Source organism: Bos indicus, chromosome 2, assembly GCF_029378745.1.
Source record: "Bos indicus isolate NIAB-ARS_2022 breed Sahiwal x Tharparkar chromosome 2, NIAB-ARS_B.indTharparkar_mat_pri_1.0, whole genome shotgun sequence".
NCBI classification, from domain to species: domain Eukaryota; kingdom Metazoa; phylum Chordata; class Mammalia; order Artiodactyla; family Bovidae; genus Bos; species Bos indicus.
Window position 1 is genome coordinate 15,046,328 of NC_091761.1, and position 17,986 is coordinate 15,064,313.

At 38.1% G+C, this 17,986-nt stretch overlaps 1 protein-coding gene across 3 annotated transcripts in view; it reads left to right on the forward strand.

Annotated features, from left to right (window-relative positions):
• CERKL (CERK like autophagy regulator) overlaps nt 1–17,986 on the forward strand; it is a 140,822-nt gene that overhangs the window by 120,954 nt on the left and 1,882 nt on the right. For 2 of the 3 annotated variants that reach the window (XM_070802754.1, XM_070802748.1), the window contains exons 6-12: nt 8,580–8,654; nt 9,388–9,565; nt 9,645–9,704; nt 10,652–10,677; nt 10,773–10,881; nt 13,737–13,833; nt 17,717–17,895. In XM_070802754.1, coding sequence (XP_070658855.1) covers nt 8,580–8,654; nt 9,388–9,565; nt 9,645–9,704; nt 10,652–10,677; nt 10,773–10,881; nt 13,737–13,833; nt 17,717–17,895 — 724 coding nt within the window. Of the gene's footprint in view, nt 1–8,579; nt 8,655–9,387; nt 9,566–9,644; nt 9,705–10,651; nt 10,678–10,772; nt 10,882–13,736; nt 13,922–17,716; nt 17,896–17,986 lie in introns of those variants that run through there. The other variant, XR_011570633.1, reaches the window with a different exon arrangement.

Below are 17,986 nucleotides of genomic sequence, written 5' to 3' on the forward strand. Positions count from 1 at the left end.
AGTTTAATATAGTTAAGCAAACAACAAATGGGACTATTATTCTACCTTCCCATATAAAGGTTTAATGATCATGCAGTTCCAGATATGAAATTTCAAAATAGGGCCACTCCAGTCAAGCTGCTTATAATTCCATATGGGATAAAATGTAGTAACTCAATTCCCATAATTGAAGTATAAACAGATAAGTTTGAGAATGCCAAAAGGATTCATCCTGACTGCTCTATCTCCATCAGCTAGAACAGAATGTGACACCATGAACGCTTAATAAGGGTTACGTGAGTAAATGTAAAGAAATTATAGAGCAAGTGGCACTTGAACGGGACCTAAAAATAGGTAGGATCTGACCTGAAAGATAAGAATATGTTATTTTCTTGGCTGCAAAAATAACAAGTGGCAAGGCAAAATCCAGGAATGTGAAAGAAAAGACCACAGGCCATTTGTTGGGTGGTACTGGTGTCAAAATGTGTCTAAACTTTGGTGGTTTCTGGATGCCACAGGAAAGGGTCTGAATTGCTGTTAGGGAACAATGGGAGGTTTAGGCAAGGGAGCAACCTTCTGGGAACCTGCTCTAGGAATAAGCCTGATTAGGGGAAGGGAGGAAAAGAAAGTGGAAGTGAGTCAGGGAGAACAGCCAGAGCAACACCAGCATCTGGAACAGGCAACAGCATCTTTGGCAGGTTTGTTACATTAATCTAGTCCTTGACTTCCCTGGTGGCTCAGACGGTAAAGTGTCTGTCTACAATGAGGGAGACCTGGGTTTGATCCCTGGGTCGGGAAGATCCCCTGGAGAAGGAAATGGCAATCCACTCCAGTACTATTGCCTGGAAAATCCCATGCACAGAGGAACCTGGCAGGCTACAGTCCATGGGGTCACAAAGAGTCAGACATGACTGAGCGACTTCACTTTCACTTTTTCCTCCCAAATTATTATTGAAACAAACAATAGTGAAAAAGGTGAGATTTTTTCATTTTAAAACATCACATATTATCATCTCCATAAGAAGAGTGGAAACAATTACAGTTGATCCTTGATCAATATACAGTTGGCCCTTCTTTTCTCTGCATTCTCAAATTCAGCCCACTGGGAATAGGGAATCGGGGTCGATTCCCAGGTTGGGAAGATTCCCTGGAGGAGGGAATGGCAACCCACTCCATTATTCTTGCCTGGAGAATACAATGGACAGAGGAGCCTGGCAGGCTACAGTTCATGGAGTCAAAGGAGTCAGACACGACTTAGGGACTACAGCACCACCACCATCGTATTCACTGGGCTTCTCTGGTGGCTCAGCAGTAGAGAATTCTCCTGCAGTGTGGGAGCTGCAGGAGATGTGGGTTCCATCCCTGGGTCAGGAGGATCCCCTGGAGGAAGGCACAGCAACTCACTCCAGTATTCTTGCCTGGAGAATCCCATGAACAGAGGCGCCTGGCAGGTGTAGTCCATAAGGTCACAAAGAGTCAGGCACAGCTGAAGCGACTTAGCACAGCATGGCATAGTATTCACAACGGAAAAATATCCACATCGAAGTGAATCCACTGACTTCAAACCCATGTTGTTTAAGGGTCAGTTGTGTTGTTTCCTGTGAAAATAGAAAACAATGCACATGGTTGAAAAAGAAATCAACTTTCTATCCATTCAATAACCAGAGTCAATTAGTGTGGATTTTAGTATATTTGTATTATCAATCGACAAAGAATAGGAGACATACCAATGCTCTTTTAGAGGAAAAAGTCCTTCATAAAAACAATAATTTAAAAGGAGAGGGTTATAAGGATATATCCTTATGATTATAAAACCCGTTAAGAAAAATCTGTGAAAATAAACCTTTTAGGTAGACAATAACAAAATGCATCAATTCAAAAAGATGCTTTGGAAGCACACTTTGACCTTTCTGTGTCATTTTAGGAGTATGTCTATAATGGTGGAACTTTCCCAACCTTTTCCCTTCGGGCAGAGTGGATATGCTTAGCTCACTGTTTCTTTTCCATAGTACTTACACCCCTGAGGTCACTCATTCAGTGCTGTGCATCAGAAGTGGAAGGATGGGTGTCTCCACAGGTATGCATTTGACATCAAGTGAATAGCGAGCTAGAAACAATTCTGGTTATGCTTACTTTTTAACATGCAACTCAGATTTTATAGAGGAATAGCATTGAGTTTTATTATCATCATACTTTTTAAACATATTTCTGATTTTGAGAGCATTTTCCAGATACAGTGGATATGATTGATAGAAATGGCATTTGAATACTTTTTGTTTAGAAGATACAGCCTGTTGTCAAAACTTTAGTGGTTGTATAGAAGTTCCAGCTTATGGATTGCATCTAATAGGAGGAAATCATGTGCAGGATGTAATTAATATGAGGACTCTATGTCTGGTCAGGGCTTTGTGGAGACTGGGAACAAGAGCTAGGCAGGAAGTTTCTAAGCTGAATGCAGAAGACGGTCTGCCTTTGGAGCCATTTGCCTCCTGGAGAGAGATACCCAGAGGGAGCGTGTTTAGTAAATTACTCCACTGAGCCAACAGACTAAACCACTGAATTATGGTCAGACTCAGATGGATCAGATGTGGGAAGCCTGTATTTGAACTACTGGCCATTAGCAATGGTGTTTGTTGCTATGGGAACTGGTGCTAAGGAACTATACAGAGAGATTCCGATTAAAGGTATGAGGGGGAGGATAGAGAAAAAAGCCAAAGAGGACATAAAAATAAAAAAGCAATCCAGTTGATGTAAAACAAGGCTCAATCCACATACTGATGACTGGGAACCATATATTCCTATAGAATTCATAAATCATACATTCCAATTAATTTAAGGAGAATAAAATATTGCCAAGGGACTGTTAATTTCTATGATATTTTAGGCAAAGAACCGAAGTGTAGGTGCAGTTTTCATGAGAATTTTAGATATGCTTGACTAGGAAGTCATTACATCACATTTATCTGTTTGGATGTGGGAGACATTAATGGCTTTATGAATATTCATGATGTCTGGTTAATTAAGTTAATTGTTCTGCAGAAGTGCTTGCACTTCCAAGGACAATTTTTTTTTTTTTCTTTTTGCCTCCGTAGTTTCTGCCTGGTTCTTCCATCAGTCATGCGTTAGATGATCTGCTGCTTCTGTCCTTACTCGTTGGATGTGGCACATTTTAGCAGATTTGGGGAGGTGGCAGTGAGTAAAGTTGCTGGTAGTGTTAAGAAAAACAACTTTTCAGGCTAATTAAAATGTTTACCTCGAGGCAGAACATTTATAGCTTTTGTGAGAATGCTAAAATTACATAGTTTTTATTTATGTGAGCAGCATGTTCTTTTGGCATGTAGATATCTTTTTGGATGGAGCACATTTTGTTTCAGGAAATTGTACTCTTTTAGATTATTCAAACAAAAATATGAAGCAATCTACAGTTTTATAATTTTACATCTACTTTCTTCATCAACTTTCCTCTTAAATTCAGAGTGTTAAAAAATAAGTTCTTCAGGATTAAGGTATAGCTTAAGCAGAGTAGAAGATGACTAAAATGATTTTCTGACTTCTGGTCATGTCTGTTATCATTGCCAGGTTCAGTGGAATTAAAGGAAAGTGGCAAAGTTGCAAAGCCTGAGAAGACAAAAAAATAAAAAGCAATCTCTAGCTTTCTAAGAGGATTTGTGTTTGGGCATACTTAGCATACTTCAAACTCAAGGGAATAAATGGTCTTTATTTTTCTTGAGTCATGATATGTGTCATTCTCTACTGCACATGACAACATTACATTATGTTTTTAAATAGTCTTTCTAGAGGAATGCTTTTATGGCCTGCTCCTAATTAACCATGGTAATGGAGGAAGTATGTTTCATAGAGTACTGTAATCCATTGATAATCTTAAATATATCACTCTAGTTATGTAGCCTTCTCCAAAACCTTCAACATAATCTGGTTGGGAAGTAAAATGGATTGATTTGTTTTTGCTTCCCCCTGCCCTCACCTAGTCTAGATTAATTAGCAATTAGAGGTCCAAAGGCAGCCTATAGAGGGTTAAAGGATCGTTGGAAAGGCCTAGGAAACAGTGTCAGACTTTATTTTTTTGGGCTCCAAAATCACTGCAGATGGTGACTGCAGCCATGAAATTAAAAGACGCTTACTCCTTGGAAGGAAAGTTATGACCAACCTAGATAGCATATTCAAAAGCAGAGACATTACTTTGCCAACAAAGGTCCATCTAGTCAAGGCTATGGTTTTTCCTGTGGTCATGTATGGATGTGAGAGTTGGACTGTGAAGAAGGCTGAGCACCGAAGAATTGATGCTTTGGAACTGTGGTGTTGGAGAAGACTCTTGAGAGTCCCTTGGACTGCAAGGAGATCCAAACAGTCCATTCTGAAGGAGATCAGCCCTGGGATTTCTTTGGAAGGAATGATGCTAAAGCTGAAACTCCAGTACTTTGGCCACCTCATGCGAAGAGTTGACTCATTGGTAAAGACTCTGATGCTGGGAGGGACTGGGGGCAGGAGGAGAAGGGGATGACAGAGGAGGAGATGGCTGGATGGCATCACTGACTCAACGGATGTGAGTCTGAGTGACCTCCAGGAATTGGTGATGGACAGGAAGGCCTGGCATGCTGCGATTCATGGGGTCGCAAAGAGTTGGACACGACTGAGCGACTGAACTGAACTGAGGTGATTGACAGCTGGTAAAGATCCACTGAGGAACAGATTTCTGGACCACTTTTCTCAGACCTTAGAGTGCATAAAAGTTACCTGGAAAACTTGCTAAGACATGGACATCTGGGCCCTACTCCCAGCTACTCCCTTTCCAAAGGTTGGAGGTGGAATCCAGAAATTTCCCTTTTTAATAAGCTCTAGCAGATAATGTTGATGCAGCTGATCCTTGAACCATAAATTCTGGAGAAGGACCTCTCCTTATATTATACATAACCTGAAGATCTTATAAAATGCAGACTATGACTTGTTAGGCATGGAGTGGGACTTCACAATCAACATTGTAATAAACAGGGAGATGTGGCCATTGCTGTTTGATTATGGGACATATTTTGAGTAACAAGGGTCAGAACATAAACTACCTTTTGATAAGTCAGTTAAAACCAGTTTACCAGTTGGTCAAGGTGGACATTTCTTTGCATTGGTATCATTAGAGGTGTGAAAATCTCAATGCTTAGGTAGGTACCTCATGATTATTATTGTATTGTTTGATAATGGCTGCACTGTCTCAACTTCAACTGAGAACCCAAGCATATATCCATTCAAAGTGACAAATCAAAGGGACCACACAGGAAAGTTTCTCATTAGCAAAGCCAGGGGACTAGTCTTTGCCTCGATAGCTATAGTGTGTATGTGCTTAGTCACTTAGTCATGTCCAACTCTTTGTGACCTGATGGACCATAGTCTGCCAGGCTCCTCTGTCCATAGGGATTCTCCAGGCTAGAATACTGGAGTGGGTTGCCGTGCTCTCCTCCAGGGGATCTTCCCAACCTGGGGATCGAACCCAGGTCTCCCGCATTGTGGGTGGATTCTTTGCTGTGTGAGCCACCAGCGAAGCCTGATAGCTGTAGTACACAATACATCCATGCTAGCACAGCTCTTGGCAGTTACTGGACTTAAATCAAGAAAAATGGTAACTTCTTAATTTTAAATCCTTTTTACTCCCTGGGAATGGGCTAGCTGGTATTTTCCCCTTTGAAAGCAGACCTTTACCGCAAGATCTCAGACACATAAGTATTACAGGGGTGTGACTTGAGAGAGCTCTTTTTCTGTGTAGGCTGGTGGGAAAAATTCATATGGATCCTAAATTATCCTAGTGATACAGAGAAATCTGTGTCTCAATACAGATTCTTATACTGTGGCAGATACCATGGAAAGAAGTGTTTTCTTCATCTATGATACAATATCTCAGATAATAGAAGAGACCCCCAACTTGGTTAAGAGCTTTGTTGTTTTCAGTTGCTAAGTCATATCTGACTCTTTGCAACTCCACGAACTGGAGCAGTTCAGGCTTCCCTGTCCTTCACCATCTCCATCTCATCCTCTGTTGCCCCTTTCTCCTCTGGCCCTCAATCTTTCCCAGCATCAGGGTCTTTTCCAATGAGTTGGCTTTTTGCATCAGGTGGTCAGAGTATTGAGGCTTCAGCATCAGTCCTTCCAATGATTATTCAGGACTGATTTCCTTTAGGATTGACTGGTTTGATCTCCTTGCTGTTCAAGGGACTCTCAAGAATCTTCTCCACTACCACAATTTAAAAGCATCAATTCTTTGACTCTCAGCCTTCTTTATGGTCCAGCTGTTACATCCATGCATGACTAACTGGAAAAACCATAGTTTTAACTGTACTGACTTTTGTCTACAAAGTGATGTCTCTGCTTTTTAATACACTGCCTAGTTTTATCATAGCTTTTCTTCCAAGGAGTAAGCACGGTTTAATTTCATGGCTGCAGTCACCATCTGCAGTGATTTTTGACTCTTAAGACAATGAAATTTGTCACTGTTTCCACTTTTTATCTATTTGCCATGATATGATGGGACCAGATGCCATGATCTTAATTTTTGGAAGTCTGAATTTTCAGTCAGCTTTTTCAATCTCTTTTATCCTCACTAAGGGGCTCTTTACTTCCTCGTTGCTTTCTGCCTTTGAGTGGTATCATCTGTATATCTGAAGTTGTTGATATTTTCCCCAGCAATCTTGATTCCAGCTTGTGATTCATCCAGTCCAGCATTTCACATGATGTACTGTGCATAGAAGTTAAATAAGCACGGTGACAATATGCAGCCTTGACGTACTCCTTTCCCAATTTAGAACCAGTTCATCGTTCCATGTCTGGTTCTAACTGTGGCTTCTTGGCCTGCATACAGGTTTTTCAGGAGACAGATCAGGTGGTCTGGTGTTCCCATCTCTTTCAGAATTTTCCACAGTTTATTGTGATCCACACAGTCAAAGGCTTTAACATAGTCAATGAAGCAGAAGTAGGTGGTGTTTTTGGAATGCCCTTGTTTTATCTATGATCCAGCGGATGTTGGCAATTTGATCTCTGGTTCCGCTGCCTTTTCTAAATCCAGCTTGTACATCTGGAATTTCTCAGTTCATGTACTGCTGAAGCCTAGTTTGAAGGATTTTGAGCATTACCTTGCACAAAGAGCTTTAGAAAGAATTTAAAGCCTATCTCTTGTACTTGACAGTGATTTTATATTTTTTCTTAGTTATTATTTGGCCTTTTTTGTGTGTTTATGTGTTTGTTTCTGCTTTCCAGAGCCATCCTTCTACTGTTGGTGCTCTTTTTGGTAAAGAAGTTAGAAGCTTGTTTATTAAAGTTGGATGGGGCAGATTTTGATATAGCTAACACTCTTTCAGGTAGAAAATATACATTCACAATGGAAGAAGCTGTGAGCAAGTAGATACTATAAATTGTTTTCTAATTTTTAAGTTATTTAAAGATTAATAATTCAGTAGCCATCTGGTGTGCATCTATGATGTGAACAAAAATTTACAAACCTCCATGTAATTTTTCATTTAAACATTACATAGTGACATCTCTATAAAGTAAGAGCAAATGGTTAGTTTAAAATGAAATAGATAATTTGGACAGACTGATAATTAGAAGTGAAATAGAATCTGTAATTAAAAAAAAAAAAACTTCCTACAAACAAAAGTCTGGGACCAGATGGCTTCACAGGCAAATTCTATCAGACATTCAAGGATAACTTATACCAATTCTTCTCAGACTCTTCAAAAAAATTGAAAAGAAAAAGAATATATTCAAATCAGTTCTAATGAGGTGGATGAAACTGGAGCTGATTATACAGAGTGAAGTAAGCCAGAAAGAAAAACACCAATACTGTATACTAATGCATATATATGGAATTTAGAAAGATGGTAATGATAACCCTGTATGCGAGACAGCAAAAGAGACACAGATGTAAAGAACAGTCTTTTGGACTCTGTGGGAGAGGGAGGTGGGGGATGATTTGGGAGAATGGCATTGAAACATGTGTAATATCATATAAGAAACGAATTGCCAGTCCAGGTTCAATGCAGGATACAGGATGCTTGGGGCTGGTGCACTGTGATAACCCAGAGGGATGGTATGGGGAGGGAGGTGGGAGGGGTGTTCAGGATTGGGAACACATGTACACCCATGGTGGATTCATGTTGATGTATGGCAAAACCAATACAATATTGTAAAGTAATTAGCCTCTAATTAAAATAAATTTAAATTAAAAAAATATAATAAAAGCATCCAAAAAAAGAAAGAAAAAAAAAAAAAAAGAAAAGGAAGGAATACTCTTAAAGACATTCTATGAAGCCACCATCACCCTCATACCAAAACCAGACAATGACACCCCTGAAAAAAGATTACAGGCCATTATCTTTGAATTTAGGTGTAAAAATTCCCCACAAAATGTTAGCAAATGGAACTCAACAACACATAAAAAAGATCATATACCACGTTCAAGTGGGATTTATCCCAGGTTCACAAGGATGGTTCATCATACCAAATAAATCAACGTAACATGCCACATTAAGAAAGACAAATAAAAACCTCATAAAATGTTTGCTACACTGATCATCCACATTTTACATTTGATTTGGCAGGATCTACTAATGTATTGGCACATTCTCTCCATGGAGTTTCACATGTGGTAACTGCAACTTTGCACATTATAATGGGTAAGAATTCTTCCAAAGAAGTTCATGTTTTCTAAGGAAGATTATTTTATTTCCTCCAGACTTGCCAAGACAGCTTCTTTATCTCTCAAAGCAGAAAAGTGTTTGAATAAAAACTGAAAATTTTAGTCAAAGTTTCACTATTTTGACTGATGATTTTTCACAATACAGGTGCTCTAAAGAGTAGAAAATATAGTTTTACTGTAATCTGGATAGGAAAAAATACAATGATATTCAAGATCCCAACTTTATAACCAGCTCAAGAAAATCCATGCACAATATCAGAAACTGTTGTTTCACTATCAGAACTCTGGGACTGGTTATTAAAATTAAAAAAAAAAAAAGCACAAGAAAAAAATCTCCAGCCTGTGTCCTTCTACTAGACCTTTTATTATCTCTACTGATATAAAGCATATAAGCACTAATATATGCAAATCTGTTAAATCTGAGTGTACTTTGCACATGTACTTCAACTTGACTTCCTTAGCAATGTTTCGTTTAAAAGAGCAGTAAACTGCAAAATGTACTGCTTTCTTTTTCTTCGTTTAGTACCTGAAAAAGCTATAAATGGCAGTTGCAGTCACTGTAGGTAAAAAGAGTGGAAGATAAAGCAGCATATTTATTACATTATAAAGTAGCCTGACACTTTCTTCTTCCATGAGTAAATGAATATGCTCTTCTGTGTTTGCCGTCTTGACTGTATTTACTGACACGAATATTCGGCATAACATTCAAGGGCACATACAGCCAGTCGACGTCTGTACCTTCAGCACCATTGGCAAGTTTCTTCGCTTTGGGTTCTCAGCCATGTTTGGCTTTGGTGGAAGAGCTTTGGCTGTGGCAGAAAATCATCGATGGATGTCCCCTAACCAGCGGATGGATTTTGCTATCATGAAGGCACTGGCAAAACTAAAGTAAGTCTTTTTTCCTTAAACCCCAAATTTCATATCCCAGAGTCAATGACTGCTAAAAACAGGTTTCATTATGTTGTAGGCCAGAAGAATGTGAAATATCATTTTTACCATTTAACAGCTCTCAGGATTTAGAAGAAAGGTAAGTTAAAAGCTTCACTCAAAGTAATACAGGAATCTTTATCTATTTTTTTTTATGTAATAAAGTTTTGTTAAAGTATAAAGGAGATAGAGAAAGCTTCTGACATAGGCATCAGAAGGGGGCAGAAAGAGTACCCACTTGCTAGTGTTAGCAATGAAGGTTATATACTTTATCTATTTTTAAAGCATAAAATGAAAGTGAAAGTGAAGTTGCTCAGTCGTGTCTGACTCTTTGCGACTCCGTGAAGCCTACCAGGCTTCTCTTTCCATGGGATTTTCCAGGCAAGAGTACCAGAGTGGGTTGCCATTTCCTTCTCCAGGGGCTCTTCCTGAACCAGGGATTGAAGCCCAGTTTCCCGCATTGCAGGCAGACACTTTACCCTCTGAGCCACCAGGGAAGCCCCAAAACATAAAATAGTTTGATATAAACAGTGTATTAGACTTGGGATATTTGGTTGTTATTCTATCATATTAGTGAAGAATATAGAATCATGGAGTGCTACAGATACTATAAGATCATGTAGCTTGGCATTTGCCTTCAGAAGCAACTGTTCACTCCATCCCTCCATCTACCCATCCATTTATCCATCCATCTTTCAATTCAACAGCTGTTTATTGATTATCTGCTCTATGCCAGACATTTTGGACACAATGAGCCAATGAACAAGCAAACAAAATCCATAGTTTCTGCCCTCATGAGAATTTCTAGTGCAGACTAAAAACATTTTTCGAAGTCACACAAAGGAAGTGGTGTAGTCTTAAAAAAAAAAACAAAACCAAAATCATTGTTACTGATAAATCAGAGAATCAAATAATGCAGTAATGGAATTGTTCACATATTTTTATGTACTGTCTAATAGCTATAATGTTGAGTTCTACAACCATCTCATGTTTAATAGATGCCATTTTTGTGTGTGATGTGTTTTTGTCTCTTTTGTTTTCTTTTAGGAGGGCACAAGGATATCCCAAATCTGGTGAGTCTGAAATTACTTCCCTGAGAACTGAGCCAGGCTCTGTTGACATTTTGCTGTGGTGAGGGAAAATAACTGATCCCTTCCATTGCCTTTAGATTGTAATAATCAGTGGCAAATGATCCAGGGTCAGTTCTTGAATGTCAGCATTATGGCAATTCCGTGCCAGTGTTCAGTGGCACCTAGAGGCTTGGCACCTAATACCAGGTTAGTAAGCATTTTTATTGAATTGTTGATACTTTTCTATAAACCACATTTATCTGTCAGAATAGCCAGCTAACTCTTGGCTAGCTAGAATATGATCAAGAGGAAGTCATCTTTGACTGTATAGTATTAGAGATTCTAAGGCATTTGTCATCAGAGTAGGCTGAGAACAACTGTTATACTGGAAAAATAATAACTCTGATGTTTTAATATCACTGAAGCTAAAATAATATTCTTTGGGTTTTATTGACATGATCTTATTGTGTTATTTATGCCCATTTTGCTCTTTTATTTATGTTATTTACCAGTCACTGAGAACATTGTTTAATTCTGATACTTATTATGGCTGTCCCTGACTTTGAATTTTAGTGCAGATGTAAACATCCTTAGCAAGAATGGCATGTATGTGTGTATGTATGATACTTTAATCAAAGGAACTATTTTAGTTGTATTTAGTATGAATAGTGATGCATCTGAATATACTGCCCACATTTTTGTGAGACATTTTATATATCATTTTATCCACAAACTATCTTGTACATACTTTTCATGTAGTTGTCCATCATTGGTCTGAAAATATTTCTCTTACATTCCTCTAGAGCATAGAAGAAAGGGTGATGAATGTTGTGTAATATTATCACATCTAAATTTTTCCTTAAAGTAGAATAAAACAATGACTTATGTACGTACTTTGGCAATTCATAATGGAGGTCAGCCCTGGGATTTCTTTGGAAGGAATGATGCTAAAGCTGAAACTCCAGTACTTTGGCCACCTCATGCGAAGAGTTGACTCATTGGAAAAGACTCTGATGCTGGGAGGGATTGGGGGCAAGAGGAGAAGGGGACGCCAGAGGATGAGATGGCTGGATGGCATCACTGACTCGATGGACGTGAGTCTGAGTGAACTCCAGGAGTTGGTGATGGACAGGGAGGCCTGGCGTGCTGCGATTCATGGGGTCGCAAAGACTCGGACACGACTGAGCAACTGATCTAATCTGATCTGAACATTATTTTAATGATTAGTTTCAACTTCCCTGCAAAATATTTAACCTGAAGGATTAATGCTGGCAAAGGGATGATTTAGAATGTTTTCCTTGACTAATGATAGGAAGGTGAGAAACAGGAAAACATCTAAAGTTAGAAAAGAAGAGAAACTACTTAAAAACCAGATGTCAGGGCCCTCATTAATTCTCTCTAGTGCTGAAGCTTGCCAGGAATGTTTTGAAGCTTGTATGATTTAGAAATTGAGCCTGATGTTTCCTCCCCCTACCCTCAGAAACCTTAGCTGACGCCTCCCTAAGGAAGCGTCCCACGAGAAGTGAGGTCCTGGCCGGCTGACCCAAGCTGTGCTCTCCAGGCCATGACACGGTGCTGCTCTGACCCTGCACCATCTCCACGCTCACGTCTGCTCAAGGACCTTTGGGGAGGTAGTCTCGCTCTCTGGGAAGGAGTAGGTGCATGCCTCCTTCCAGCTGCTCCAGATATTCTCCAGCTGGCCTGAAAGTCCATGGCTTACTCTCCAGGTTCAGTCAGCATTGATGACTTTTTCAGAGAAGGGTGACTGGTTAGAGATGTCTTCTGTGGATTGTAGTCAAACATGCCATTTTTGCAAGGGCCTTTATGTAGGAGCTTTGGCTGACCAGGATACTCAAAGTTTATCTTCTGAATGATTCAGGGAAATTGCAAAGGAATTTCATCTTTAGATACATCAGTGCAAGTTGCTGATAGGAACTATTTTTGTATTCGAATTTTGTTAAGATTAAATGCAGTAATATATGGAAATATTGAGAAGGGTGCTAGGCACATAGCATGTGTTTCAACTATTAATAAGTATTGAAAGGTACACACAGGAAAACTAAAGAACTAAAATCAAGAACACACAAAACACTCATGTTTTGGTATCATTGACTATTCATTTCCAGTTGGGAAGAGGTGACATGATGGGTAAAAGGAATTATGGACCCTGAATGAAGGGCTCTGGTTCCAGTGATCATTTTTGTTTTTCTGTCTTTGAACCAATCACTTAAACTTGGGGACTTCTTTTCATTCTACGTAAGTTGAGTGAATGACTGGATAATCTCCAGGGTCCTTTACAGTTCTAACCTGAGGTTCCGTAAGATTTAAAGAGCTCTTTTTTATGTCGTTGTTGTTATTCTTGGAATGACTTTATATTTGCACTGAAATTGAGCCTAGGAGTCATTTGCACATATTTCTGCAAACTGCCTTCTAAAGCTAGATGCATCTGTGAGTGGCTTTTGGCACTAAATCACACCTCTAAATTTGCAGCCTCTTATATTGAACCAAACAGTTATGCAAGATTAAAATGTGCAGTCATTTAACTGAACATGTATGGTAGTGTATGTTCACTCCAGTTAATCCATCCAAGGGCCGCTTTGATTTATCTGGTTTCCTGTCACTTAGACCTGCCCTTAAATAAATGTTTAAATCAAACGTTAGATTTTTAAAGCCGTTGAACTAGTTGTTTCACCATTTGTACTGATTAACTATTTTACAACACATCGTTAAAAAACAAAACACTCCCTAAGTAAGTACATTTCAAATTATGTCTTGATATGTGAATAGGATGCATGATGATTCAGTTTTTTTAAAAGCCCTTAATGTCAGTGCTTGGTGAGAAGGAAGTTGGTTGTCTAATAAAACTAATCTGAAAGGCTGTTTCATTTTAAGAAGAATGCAGCAAAATATGGTTTAAGAATTTTAGGTAAATAAAATGTTATTTATCTGACTTGCCTACAACTTCTAGTAAACGTTATTTATTAGAAAGAATGATACAGAGTAATTTCTGATATAATCTCTTAATAAATGTTTTGATGTCAAATACAAATATTTAATTTCAGATTAAATAATGGAAGCATGGCTCTTATAACTGCACGAAACACTTCTCGACCGGAATTTATAAAACACCTGAAAAGATACGCGAGTATTAAAAACCAGGTACACTAAAGCATGTGGATTACTTATGTGCAAAGCAGTTAATCATGGGGAGTGAGATGCTGGCAGAATTGACACCAAGTCCTGCCTTGTAAGAAGGCTTTATTTTCTTCTGAATACATTAATCTTTTCTTTTTTTTCCAGTTTGCACTTTCTTCAAATTTTGAAAAGTATCCACCAGTATTAATACAGATTGGCCTTTTTTGAATTGTGGGTTGGTGGTTATATATATTTTATGTGTGCGTGTGCCAAGAGAAAATAGAAAATGTAGTGTTATACTGAAATGTGGAGTAAGTTAAGGATAAAATTACACTCAGCTGTTCAAAATGAGGAGAGTGAAACCTAAGATTTTTAATCTTCTTGATTTTATGACATCAGACTCCCTCTAAAGTTATGACCTTTGGATTTTCCTTTCATTTGTTCAAGATCTGCCTACTTACATTGATTGAAATAAATTTGCAGAAATATATTTTAGAATACACCACTTTTATATAGCTGTTATTTTATTCTAAACTTAGATGTGTGTGGTTTTTGTAGAGACAGGGAAAGTTATTATATTTCCACTTAAGAGATTTGTTTTAAAGAGAAGCAACAACTATTATAAGCCATATTCTTTTGGCAGGTACTTTGAGTCAGTTATTAGGAAACTGATCCATAAATATGTGAATTTCTGAAATTATGAATCTTGAAGTACATAGTAGGCATGTAAAACCATACAGTCTCACACCTTCTTACAGGTATAAAATTGTGCCTGGCTGTAGTTGGGGGAGAACAGGTGGGAGGAGGAGAGTAAATTCAGCTGGTGACCAGCACTGAATCTTGCTTACGTAGGGAGTCACTGCAAGGCTCCCATTTTTGCTTCTTTATAATTTTAAACTTTCTCGAGCAGGCCTCATGAAGTTTTGGTTCTCTTCTGCCTACCACATTATTTGATCAATGTTTGTTGAGCAACCAACTGAATTAAATGTTTAGGAAGTTATAACAATTAGATATAGTCCTATTTTCCTTAAACATAAATCTCTAAGGAGACAAAGTGGACAAAAGCAGATATAATGTAGGTTGTGAGACTAACTAATAACTTTATGGATGTATTTTGGGAAATAGTGATTTATTGATTTTTAAAGAAATGTATTCCTTTTCAAATGTTGCTAATTTTGTTTGCAACTTTATTATTTTTCTTAATCCTGAAGCAATACATTTCCATTGCTTTTTTTCTAAATCAGAAAATAGAAGCAAAATAGCGATATAAAAAGCACTCAAAATTCTATATTCCAAGAGATAATGAATGTCATTACCTTGGTATAAACTTTTTCTATTAAATAATTCTGAGAATTTAAAGGAGTAATGACCTTAAGATACTTTCCTTGAGAAGCTGGTATTTATTTTAGGGATGCATGATTGCACAAACTACTTTTGGAAGTTCTCTTTTGGAATGGCTAATAGGCACATGTCTTAGGTAACTTTTCTTTAATCCTTTTTTTTCAATATGAAAGTAGCTTTCTTCTGACTTTAAAAGTAATAGATGCTTACTATAAAAATATGAACATAGTAGTAAATATAATTCTGTATCTATAGGAAAATAACTATTTCGAAAGGAGACCATGTGATGCACAATATAACATTTTTTCTCATGTACTTGACCAGTCATATCTTGCTTGTGATACAAGAAACTGCTGCCTGTGTGTGTTTCATTAGATTTAACTCATTGGCTTAGCTCTTTCCAAAAATTCAAGTTCATGCTATTGTCCTGTAATGTTTTGCAAAGAAATTCTGAAATGTTTTGTTTAATGATATATAGTAAGAATAATGTGATTGATTCTCAAGGTGACTGATTTCATTTGTTAAAAAATTGTAGATGTACATATATACGTATACATGTGTATATAGTCTCTTCATGCTGATATGTTCAAAAATGGAAGTCTATATAAATTATGTAAGATTATAAAGACAAGATAAATATAAAATGATATTGTCTACTGTCTAGTAGCAGTTCTGGTATCCAGGAAGGGAAATGCAGCACTTCAGCCCAAAGAGAGCAACAGTCTAGGTCTCTGAACCGTCTTTACCAGGTTGAACTGAATGTTCATGTATGCCAACAGTTGTAGAACGTATTGAAAACCGTTATTTGTAGGTGACACATCTTGCCTTTCCCATCTCTGTGTAAAATAGATAGAAGGTAAAAATTACTCAAGTTCTTTCAACTCCATCCTGTAGCTGACCTTTCTCTGTTCATACAATTCCGCATTCACTTTGACCCTCGTTTTTGGTAGGGAGTTTAAAACCCTTAAGAGCTGGTGCTTCCCCAGGGATTTGTTTGTAGTTTTATCTTTTCATGATACCTTTTCCTGGGTGACCTCATTGCCTTCCGCTGCTTGAACCACTATCTGAACTTTGCACACTACCAAGGGTTCTCTCCTCTCTTCTGATCTGCAGGATCACTGTGTCTTTCTGTGTGCTAAGGTTATTGAACTCACAGGCATCTTGAATCGAGCACATCCACTGTTTACCTTATTGCCCTCTCCCCTGATGGTGTTCCATGTTTCCCTACACAGGGCAACAGCACCACTCTCTGCCCATCCTGGAGTTACTCTGGACCCCGCTCCCTCATTTCTTACAACCAGTCCACCAATTAATCCCTTCTTGCTTACAGTAGCCTCCTCCCGGTCTTTCTTTTCTCTGGTCTTATCTTCCGCACTTCCTTCTAGACAGATATTTCTAAAATACAGATATGATTTATCCCTTTTCTAATTCTTAAATCTTACTGTCATCAAGATGACATTGAACGTTCTCATTGAAGAACACATGGCCCCTTGTATTCTAGCCCTTTCCTGTGTCACAGCCTCACCTATTGCCATCCTTCACCAGATTTCCCATGTTTTGGTTATTGTAGTTTTCTAGGGCTGCCATTAACAGATACCACAGGGAGTGTAGGTGTGGTTTCTCCCAAGGCCTGTCTCTGTGGATTACAGACTTTTCCCTCTTGTATATTCCTGCCTCTTTTGTCAAACATTAACTGTCTATAGGTGTGTGGGCTTATTTCTGGGCGCTCTATTCAGTTCCATTGATCCATATGTCTGTTTTGGTGCCAATACCGCCACACAGTTTCAATTCTTGTAGCTTTTTGTAGTATTGTCTGAAGTCTGGAGGGTTAGGCCTCCTGCTTTGTTGCTTTTCCTCAAGATTGCTTTGGCAATCCTGAGTCTTTGATGGTTCCATATAAATTTTAGGATCATTTGTTCTAGTTCTGTGAAAAGTGTCGTGTGTAATTTGATAGGGATCACGTTAAATTTATAGATTGCTTTGGGTAGTATGGCTAAGAAAGGATGAAATATGAAGCTGATGTCTCATCATTCACGAGTGGTCAGAAAGCAACCCTAATTATCTTACAACTTGTGTCTATCTTTAAAGTGAGGGTGAGGCAGGCAAACACTGGCAAAAATAACACAGGATAGACTTACTTTCTCTTTTCACCTTCATAAGTTAAACTTTTCGTAATGAAATCCCAAATGTGAAACTTATTCTAGATTGTGTTTACATCAGCTAAACTAGCTGACAATAATTAATTCAGTGGATTATATAAATCCTTTATAAAAATAGACTAGTATTAAATATTTACTCTTTAATTAGAAATTATTGTATACAGTTTCATAGACATGTACTATTTGTCGGAAAATAATTTTGCCAGTTGCTAGATCTGAATGAACTTGCAAAGCTTCAGAAAAGGCTTCATCCAAAGAGACTGATACTGATAGGTTTCAAAGCTGTAAAAACATCAGCATGAACACTGATGTTTAGTTGCAGGTGAGAGCGCAGTGAACTTTGCTAATTTGCATTACAGTTAGGTATAAAGCAAGTACCAAGGTTATTTGCATTAATTTGTTTTTAGTTCAATTTTCCATTTGTTGATACTTACACTGTTGAAGAAGTAAAAGTTTGCCCAAAGAGTAACAGCAGTGGACACCATCCAGAGGAAGATCATGGACCACATGAAACTGCTTCAGGAAACTGTTTCCCTTGGAATGTAGATGGTGATTTAATGCAAGTTGCATCAGAGGTCCATGTTAGGTAAGTAAGTATTCACCACCTTATATGTCTGTCAGACACGGAACTGATAGTTACAAGAAGTTTCCATTTATACCATTGAAGCAGGCAGCTG